We start from the raw sequence: 10,547 nt of genomic DNA on the forward strand, positions 1-10,547 counted from the left end.
ACTGTTTAGTTCGCTTATCACCTATATTAAAGGTCCACCACATGTTTGTTTTAATGATTGAAATTGTTAATTTTACATATCTCTCAATCGTATTATTTTTATTTTATCACATTTGTCTTTAAAAATAAATAATCAACCTTTAAAGCACACTTATAGTTTATCGTTTCAGAGGCAAGTTTGATAAAATGAAATTATTATAATATCAGATTGACCTAATTTTTTTAAGTTTTACAAAATAAATAATCTAAATTATCAAAATAAAATTTGTAGGAGGCCCACAAATCTAAATATGACGGTCATATTTAGGAGTTGTTTGGGATATTCTAAATAAGTGTATTTTTTTATTTTTTATAAAATATGAGTTGAATTTGAAGTGATGTGGTAGAAATGTGATGTGATTTAAATAAGATAGTAAATAAGATAGTGACTTTTTGAATTTTTAACTTTTTTAGGAGATATCAAACCTTAGTTTTAAACTTGTTAATTTTTATAAAAGTTGACAATACTTCTCAATAATTATACTCTTTTAACTTATTTAAATTATTTTTACATTATTACAATTAAAAATTCCACCAAATGTTAACACAAAGTAAAAAATAATAATAGCAAATTTATTAAGCACATAAGGTGTAGCAAACATGGGCACAATTACGAGTGAAAGAATTCAGTATTTGGTTTAAGTTTTTTGGATTAAGTTTTTTGAAAATTGAATTTTTTAGTTTTCGTATTTTTTTGTTTTTAGTGAATATTTTTAAAATTTTAAACATTTTTTTTTTACTTTTTTAGATACACCTTACTTAGATGTATCTAAAAAGTAAAAAATTTATGAAAAAATATTTTAAAAAATTAATAAATACATAAAAATACAAAATATGCATTGAATTGTTATATTTTTTTTTATATTTTTGGTATTTAGTGAATTTTTAAAATATTTTTTTACAATCTTTTTACTTTTTAGGTGTATTTATGTTAGATGTATCTAAAAAGTAAAAAAATTGTTTAAAATATTTAAAAAATTTAATAAAAATAAAAAAATACGAAAAATAAGAAAGTAGAATTTTCTGAAAAGTATTTTTTGAAAAATGAAAACAAGCAAGGTGTTTGTTTTGAATAAAACTACCGAATATTGCGAATATTCCATTGGCATAACTGAAACAAACGAAGGGGTATTTTCGGTAACTCAAATAAAAGCTAAAAATATTCTTCAACATTTGGTAAGTCACAAATACTGACCGTCCGATCTCTATGATGATAAATCGAGAGCTGAAAATCGAAGTTTGACTGAGGTACGAGAGGTTGGAATGATTGATTGGCTTTGGGTAAGTACTTTGACCGTAGAAAAATTGAAACACAAGAGTTTGGAGACAGACATTTTGGAGGCTTTCATTTTCAGATATAGAGAGAGAGAGAGTTTTAGAGAGAGAGAGAGAGGCGGAGCTGCTGGTGGTTGTGGTTGTGGTGGTGGCGGTGGTGGTTGATTGTGTGTTTCTTTGTTGCGAATTGATCTCTCTCTCTCTCTCCCTCCCTGTTGAACGCAGAGGAGGTGAGAGATTGGAGCTTTTAGCGCTTTCTCTCTCTCGCTCACCGTGTTCTTCTTGAAGACGTTTTTTAGAGAGAGAAAGGTAAATTAGGGCTTTGGTTCTGAAAACCATAATGAATGTCATGCGTCGCCTCAAGAGCATTGCTTCCGGCCGCTCCTCGGTTTCCGATCCGGTAACTCTCTCTCTCTCTCTCTCTCTCTATATATATATATATATATATGTCTACGTATACGTAGAGAAAACAGAGGAAAACGAAAGAAAATGCAGTAAAATTTTGAATCTTTTGGTTTACTGTGCGAAGCCAAATCCTTTTTTGATTCGATAATTTGTTTTCTTTTCTTTCCTCTGCATTTTCTTCAAGAGGCACTATTTTGCTTTTTATTTATTTATTTATTTATTTTTAGTTGTATGTGTATATCATGCGTTTTTGTTATTGTGTGATCTGATTTACGATCTCTGAAATCGGGTTTTTGTGATGAGTAATTGTTTGATTATAGCATATTTTCGCTCCTTTTCGTTTTTGTGATTTGTTTTTGGTAATTTTCCATTTTAATGTTATTTAACTCTGTTCACATTAGTTTTGGAGCTTAATAAGGTGCTTTCTTGAAATGCATTATTGGATTGGAAAAAAAAAAAAAAAAACCTTTAAGGCTTGTGTGGTCCAAGTATCTCAATTACGAATAGTATGAATATATATAGACATCACAAGATCTATTTCTCCAAGGCGATTGGCTCATAAAAAGCACGAACAGAGACGCGGTATGAAGACAAAGGACACGTAAACACGGTAAACGTTGATTTTGAAAAAATTAAGACATGAATATGACTGAAATGATAAAAAAATATTTTTTTAAAATATGTTTTTATTTGCTAATTTATATTCACAAACAATGAAAATAATACAAAAAAAAATTATGACTAATATAGAAAAAATACCAATCTATATTTCATACATAGCTGAACATAAAAATAATATTTAATCAATCATAAACCATTACGTTTCAAAACTAAAAGTTATTGAAATTCTATAATTAATAGATAATCCATGAAAACTACATAAATCCTCACTATGGTGTTAATATTTATCAAACGTTTTTACAAAAAAGTTCGCGTAATCAACCTAAATGGAGCAAATAGGATCACTATCAAAATGAAAGGGACAACTGATTTTTTAAGGATGTATCTTTCAAATGAATTAGGGTTGGAAATCAGAGATGGAACATATTGAGGAAATTTTTATTTTTTTATTTTTTATTCAATTTCCACCTTGTTTCCAAATGCTATACTTGACATTCATTATGGTTTTGGAAACAAAGGCCCAAATTTCTCTCTCTAAAAAAAACATCTTCAAGAAAATTAGGGAGAGAGCTAATAGCTCCAATCTCTCTTCTCTGCATTCTACGGGAAGAGAAAGAGATGAATTTGCTAAGAAAAAGGCAATCTACTAATGCCACCCCGTTTTCTCCTCGTATGTTTTCTCGTTGTATTTCTCTCTCTAAAACTCTCCTTCTCGCTCTTTCATTTTTCAGTAAGATGCCATTTTATAGACAATACAAAACAAGTAATTACCAATTACGTTAAACCCTAAATTTTCGTCCATAAAATTCTAAAAACATTGCAAAAATAAGAAAATACCACAATATAATTAACTAAGGCTTCTAATAAAGTTCTAATGACTCAATTAACAATCTTCAATTGCACAACTATGCTGAATCATTGCATGTTCAACTAGTCATTTCAGATACATTCTTACTTTTAGGCTTACCTATTTGTCATAAATCTGACTTGGGTGCATTTAGAGGAGTTTGTGTAATATAGGTCAATGGTGACCAAGGATGTGTTTGGTTTGTGTTTGTACAGTAGTTTTTGAGATAAAAAGTACGAAAACTTGTTTGGTTTGCCTTTTTCAGAATTAGTTTTGGAAAATTGTTTTGGGGAGAGAGTTTTAAAAAAGTGATTGATTTGATGTGTATGAGAGAAAGAGTGATTTTGAAAAGTAGGTAACCAAACAAAATTTTGAGATTTTTTTTGAAAATATTTGTTTGATTTGATTACTCTTGAAAATTTGTTTGTAGAGAATTTTTCCCAAAATTTTTTCTGAAAAACAAACCAAACAAGGCCCAAGTGTCGAGGCATATTTTAAAATAGGAATGAGCTAGATTTGAGAAAGTTGATTGAATTAATTTCGGCGCCTAGATAAAAAGGCCTGGTTTGAGCATTTATGCTGGAGCTCCTTGGAAGTAGAAACCGAGTATCTTCTGGCGCGGTCAGACCACCTGGACAATTGACTAAAAGGAAGCTGTAAATATTGCATATTGTCTCACGACATAGACTTGTCAATGGGCTAGTTGTGATGCTTGTGTTGATGTGCCTGAAATGCTCTATGTTTTTTTTTGTACATTCTATATTATCAATGTGCTGTATACTACCATTTGTAAGTAGGACAAGTTACCTATGTTTATTTCACACAACTATCAATTCTTCACCTTTTTACTCTTTTTATAAAAAATCAATTTATTTTCTTATAGGGTGGTGATTCTAGCACAAAGAGAGTGAAGGTTGACCAAGTAGTAGATCGGAAGGGTACTGGTGAATCACAATCCTTTGAAAGATGTGCCACTGGTTTAGAGCGAAGCGTGGTCTCCACATCTGTGAGAACTGCTGCAAACTCATCTCATGTATCTTCTATTGCTAGAACTGAAAAAGCTGGTTATGATGAGCTTCCCAAAGAGATGCATGAAATGAAAATCAGAGATGATAAAGCTGATAACCATGATGATAAAGTAAAAATTCATTTTAATTCATTCACTTTTTCGTCATAATTTTTAATGTTCTTTAGAAAAATATATTATGAGGTCAAAAACTTTATATGACAGATATTATATCACTGATTGTTTGCTTTGTGCAGGATATGGAAGCCACTGTTGTTAATGGAAATGGAACAGAAGCAGGTCAAATAATAGCCACCACAGTGGGTGGTCGAAATGGACTACCGAAACAGGTAATTGATTATTACATTATTACTCACTTTGCTTGTTTTTGGTTTTCCAAAAACACTTTTCAGAAAATTCTGCTTTCTTGTTTTTCGTGTTTTTTTGATTTTGTTTTTACTGAATTTTGTTAATTTTTAGACACACCTAACATAAATACACATAAAAAGTATAATTTTTTTGAATTTTTTTTAATAAAAATTCACTAATAAATACCAAAAATACAAAAAAAAAAAAAAAAAAATAATAATAATACGAGAATTCAGTATATTTTTTGTATTTTTATGTATTTATTAATTGTTTAAAATATTTTTTCATAATTTTTTTACTTTTTAGATACATCTAAGTAAAGTGCATTTAAAAAAGTAAAAAAATGCTTAAAATTTTAAAAATATTTACTAAAAATAAAAAAACACGAAAAATAAAAAATTCAGTTTTCAAAAAACTTAATCCAATAAACTCAAACCAAACACACACATTAGTTCTAGGCCATGGTTTTGGGCTACACAATGGTGTGTTCCCCGTCAGAAACAACCCCAGCTCTAATGGAGGTGGTACTTAAGCCCTGGTCTCGTGTGAATCCAAAGAGGCTTTCAATTGAACATAATGATTAGTTGTATGACAACTTCTCTTTGCATGCTTCTTATCTTGCTCTGGAATCTTCTGCTCACATCTAGGATACCGTTGTCTGAACTGTTTGGCTGAGTTGGTGTGGGGCTTTGGAATTATGCCAGAGCCTCAAAGCTGCTAGGTTGAACTTGTACCCAATATAATCACTGATGTGGACTATTCTACTTTTACTTGTAAAAAAAATTAATAATAATAATCACTGATATGTGGAATATACTGGGTGCCTTAGAAATTAGTCTCATTTCCAAAAGAAAACAAAACAAATTGGAACCACTCTATTGAAAGTTCTCTATATATATATTTTTTTATAATTTTTTATCTTTACTTTGGTCCCAGACAATCTCATACATGGCGGAGCGTGTGGTTGGCACTGGTTCTTTTGGTGTTGTCTTTCAGGTATTAATAATTAACTAGCATGTGCTTGCTTAGAAGTTGAGGTCTTGGTTGGGAACTCTTTTCATTTGCCTGTTGATGCTGTTTTTTTATTTTGCATTTATTGTGCATGTATTTTAGGCCAAATGCCTGGAAACTGGTGAAGCTGTTGCGATAAAGAAGGTGTTGCAGGATAAGAGATACAAGAATAGAGAACTCCAGATTATGCGCATATTAAACCATCCTAATGTTGTTCCACTAAAACACTGTTTCTTTTCAACTACTGAAAAGGATGAGGTGTACCTTAATCTTGTTTTGGAGTATGTATCTGAAACAGTCTACCGAGTCTCAAGGCAGTACGGCAGAATGAACCAACATGTACCTATCATTTATGTACAACTGTATACCTACCAGGTGAAATTTGAGACTCCGTTTTTGTTCATATTGTTCTCTTGGTTTCTCAGACTCTTTGGCTGCATAGAGACATATTTTGTCTTCTAATTTCTAGCTATGTTCTGTTGTGGGTTTGGGTTGGTTTATAACTTATGTTTTTTCTCTTTGTAGATTTGCCGTGCTCTTAATTACATACACACTGTTATTGGTGTATGTCATCGTGATATTAAACCACAAAATCTATTGGTGAGATTTCTTTCCTTTGTGTTGCAGTTAATATCAATTTGGGGTTATTTTAATCTCAGTTATTATGTTTTCTTTAATGCTATTGTTTGTGGAAAAATATTCTGGTGAAAGAGCAGGTAATCATTTTGTATAATATTAAATCCTCCACCTGTTTTTCCACTTCACTTGATGTGTTTGTGTTGCTTGTTTTCTTTTAATGTATTGACATGTAGTTTGTATCTGACTGTCTTGGCTATTTTATTCCATGATCACTGTCGTGGAGGAGAGCAGGTGATTTAGGTGGGGAGTCTTGAAATTGGCACTTAATGCTGGATGTGAAATTCGCTAAGGGATTATATTTGATTCTTATGTATACGTAAAATATATAACCCTTGCTGTATGGCAGTAAGATGCTACTTTTGCGAAGGGTTAGTAAGATGTTTCTTGGAAAAGAGAATCAAGAGAAATGGGACTTCATTGGAGTGTATGTAGTTGTGTTTATATCTTTATGGGTTGCTGTGTTGGACACTTTATGTTTACACTACGCTCAATGACCATTTTTATGCTTGCATTCAAAAATTGATTTGGTTTGTTATCCTTATCTTCACTATTGTTGCTTTCAATTTTTTTAGCATTAGTACATTTATGTATGTTACCTTCTTTGTAAATTGAAGATTCTGTTAGTTTTAGGTTTATGTGTATCCCTCGTCATTTGTTATAAACACAACTACATCGATTCATTAACATGGTACCTATCTACTACCTTGTATGCTCCTTTCTGAGGTTTTGATGCTTGTTGCAGGTTAATCCCCACACTCATCAGCTAAAGTTGTGCGATTTTGGGAGTGCAAAGATGTTGGTATGTCTCTATTCATGGATTTTTCATGTTTTTTAATGTGTGGCAATGTTTGAAATTTATTTTCCCGTTGTAGGTGCCTGGTGAACCCAACATATCATATATTTGCTCACGGTATTATAGGGCTCCAGAATTGATATTTGGGGCTACAGAGTACACAACTGCAATTGATATGTGGTCTGCTGGTTGTGTTTTGGCCGAGCTACTTCTAGGCCAGGTGAGTGTATATTTGAGATTGTTTTCTGGAACATTGACAGTCAGCACCTTTATTAAGCTTTAAATTGATGTGAAAGATGCCACTTTACCTTGCAAAAAATCAGGATAGGGACTTGTATGCAGTATACTACAGCACCCTTTAATGAAATATTTGCTTAGTAATAATTGGTTTTGATTACTATTGGTTGATTATTTATTCTCACACTTTCTGAATGTTGGTATATGCATTTAGATGAATGCCTACCATGCTTCTTCAATTATACCCATTTGCATATCATTCTTTAAGATAATTTTTCTTCTGCATTGGCCTTGCATTTCTTTCTGTAGCTTTATAACAATTTTTATTTTACTGTGCTTTTTTGAAATTTTGAAATTTGGTGATGAATTTATAGGGTTTGGGACTAAGCAGTATATATATGTTATATAAACCCACGTATAACCATAAGATTGTTGTTGCTGAACTTCATTTTTATTTCGGAACATGCTATGGGGCTGGTCCTGATGTGTATTGAATGTGGTTTGATGTGCAGCCTCTGTTTCCTGGAGAAAGTGGGGTTGATCAGCTGGTGGAAATAATTAAGGTTCTAAGTAATTTATTTTTATAAACTTTTATATTCTAATATTTGTTTGGTGCATTCTCTTATTATTATTATTATTATTTTCTTGGGTGGTTCTTTCTGTTATAGATATTGGGGACACCAACCAGAGAAGAAATTAGATGCATGAATCCAAATTACACGGAGTTCAAATTTCCTCAGATCAAAGCACACCCATGGCACAAGGTTTGTTAGAAATTCCACATGGAGGATGCATCTTTGACTCATCTTTATTGATAATAAGCGCATTACTTTCATGACAGCCAAACCTAATGACCTTACATTTTCTAGGTTTTTAACAAGCGAATGCCAGCTGAAGCTGTGGATCTTGTGTCGAGGCTGCTCCAATATTCACCAAATCTACGTTGCACTGCTGTAAGAAATTTGATCTTTGCTTATTAACTATGAAATAGAAAAATCATTATATGTGGACATTTATTAAAAAGCTCATTGTAAATTTCTGTTTGAATTTGTTCTTGAATTTCTCATGGAGATATTTTATTTGATAAATGGTTTTTACTTTTATTTTGTGCTCATTTGGCATGAGGGTTTGGATTAGGTTGGGGCTATTTTAGTTACAAAAAGATAAAATAGGCTTTTTAGCCTCAGGTTAAAAATTGTCACAATCAAACTATAATCATTTCATTTTTTCTCTCACAAAAATAAAAAAAAGTCAAAAAGTTCATCCCAAACGAGGCTATTTTAACCTCAGGTTAAAATAGCCAAAAAGTTAAAAAGCCAACTCACATTTCAAATGAAGCCTTGCTTCTAGATTTTGTGAATGCTTTATGTACTTGTGCTCTATTTGGTTATTGAATTTGTTAAGGGAAAGGAAAAAGAAGGGACAAAAAATTTAGAGAAAAACAAAATGAGAGAAGCCATGCTACTACTAGTTTTTGCTTTGTTGGACTGCGAAAATAAGAAGAATCAAATGTTTTTCATAGAAAAATGAAATGTACAAGTAATGTCATCCTCTGATATCCTAATATAGCATTATTATATTATATTTTTAATAAGACATTAGCCAAATTGATAAGTAAGTTAATATTTTCTTATGATTTGTCTTTGCAATCAATAGATTATATTGTCATTTTGTTTTGAATTATATATAGAATTTTCTGACCTTGTCAAAAAAATTGTAAAATGTTGTTTTGAAAGTTGTCTTTTAATCAAAATCTATGACCTTTTTCAGTTGGAGGCATGTGCACATCCTTTCTTTGATGATTTGAGGGAACCAACCACAAGCTTGCCAAATGGTAGACCGCTCCCTCCTCTCTTCAATTTCACGCTTCAAGGTGAGTCAACTTAAATTTTCCTTTCTTTTTTTTTTTTTTTTGGGGGGGGGGGGGGTGGTTGATGGTTCTCTTGTTGATCGTGCCGAAATTTCTTGCAGAGCTGGCTGGGGCATCGCCTGAATTGCGTCAACGTCTTATTCCCGAGCATGTGAGGAAATGAATTTGTGCCAAGTAGCGGTGGTATTTGTAGGCAATGTAGATGGGTTTTTGGATGCTTAGGTATCCGCACTATGCCAAGTATTCCATGAGGCACCATTCTTTGGACTCCCACAGTATATTTCTGATGAAACGCGGAGGGTTATGGGTTGCAGCCAGACTTTGACAAAGAAATGTGCTACGGAATCATGATGTGCTTGGCCATGTGGCTTTTTTGTTCTTTTCATCTACCGTTATAGATGAGTTGTCATGATTTTTTTGTTTTTTTTTTTATGTTGTAGTTTTATGCATTTTGTATGCGTCCACACTTGCAATGGATACTACTAACAAAACGAGGCGTGCCAGACGGGTTTAGATTGATGCCGTTCAATGTATGCTCTGTTCACTTTTGGTGTTATCAAAGAAATTTGAGTTTCCATTTCATTTCGGGCCTGTTACTTCACTATTTTTCATTTTCCAATGTGCATAATCTTACTGTGGTTGGACCAGAGTTGAATTGCAACATGGATTTGTTTTCAAGTGGTGATTGTGGTAGAATGCTAGTTACAGATTAGGAGTATAGCTAGTTAAATTTATGCTGTGTTTGGTTAGAGTTTTTGAGGTGGGATTTGGAAAAGGAATGAGAAATGTAATCCTATTTATGTTTGGTTATAATAAAAAATATATGGGAAAAGAAAGGGGGTGAGAAATAAATAAAGAAACAGGATACCTTTTAGGACATCAATTCTATTTTATAACCAACACAACCAAACATAGTTGAGATTTGGAATTCTATTAATTCTTTCTCCTTTTCCTTTCATTTCCATTTCCCTTTCCATTTCCCTTCCCAAAACCCCCAACCAAACACAGCGTTAGGGTTGCAACTCAAGTCAGATTTGTCCGATCTGAGCATAATTGTGTTATTTGTTTATATAATGTATATGATCTTACCCTTTAGATTGGTGTAGCATCATTGAATGGTTAATATTTTATACATATTTAAACCCAAGGGGTTGCTCTAATGGCAAGACGTTGGGTCTTGGTGATATGTCGCTTTTAAGGTTTAGATATTAAAACTTTTTAGGTGTTAATAATTTTTTGGAGTCATCGAATTGGGGAACAAATCTTGAATTAACCGTGGAATACTTGTGGAAAATTCCTTGGCCAAGGGTTTTGCATTCTTGGGAATTAGTCGAGTTTTGATCTGGATATATCGGTGTTAATAAAAAAATGAAAATCTTATCAAGTAAATAATAGTATAAGCCGAATTATGATTTTTCTGTTCAGTGGTAAATATC

At 32.1% G+C, this 10,547-nt stretch overlaps 1 protein-coding gene across 1 annotated transcript; it reads left to right on the forward strand.

Moving 5' to 3' along the window:
* The first annotated feature begins 1,283 nt into the window (after nt 1–1,283).
* LOC114269374 (shaggy-related protein kinase epsilon) lies at nt 1,284–9,693 on the forward strand. The gene is made up of 13 exons (XM_028210679.2): nt 1,284–1,713; nt 4,070–4,324; nt 4,450–4,542; nt 5,498–5,557; nt 5,675–5,947; nt 6,098–6,172; nt 6,954–7,010; nt 7,084–7,224; nt 7,754–7,804; nt 7,910–8,005; nt 8,111–8,194; nt 9,012–9,114; nt 9,213–9,693. The coding sequence occupies exons 1-13, from the start codon at nt 1,654–1,656 to the stop codon at nt 9,272–9,274; spliced, it is 1,410 nt and encodes a 469-aa protein (XP_028066480.2). The 5' UTR covers nt 1,284–1,653; the 3' UTR covers nt 9,275–9,693.
* The last annotated feature ends 854 nt before the right edge of the window (nt 9,694–10,547 follow it).

Source organism: Camellia sinensis, chromosome 5, assembly GCF_055761805.1.
Source record: "Camellia sinensis isolate YWXY chromosome 5, ASM5576180v1, whole genome shotgun sequence".
Classification (NCBI taxonomy): Eukaryota; Viridiplantae; Streptophyta; class Magnoliopsida; order Ericales; family Theaceae; genus Camellia; species Camellia sinensis.

Excerpts from the sequence above, each read along its gene's own strand:
- LOC114269374 (XM_028210679.2), top strand. The coding sequence starts at position 1,654 with ATGAATGTCATGCGTCGCCTCAAGAGCATTGCTTCCGGCCGCTCCTCG. Across the intron at positions 5,948-6,097 it reads TACAACTGTATACCTACCAG|ATTTGCCGTGCTCTTAATTA; the intron begins GTGAAATTTGAG and ends TTCTCTTTGTAG. Across the intron at positions 8,006-8,110 it reads AAGCACACCCATGGCACAAG|GTTTTTAACAAGCGAATGCC; the intron begins GTTTGTTAGAAA and ends TACATTTTCTAG.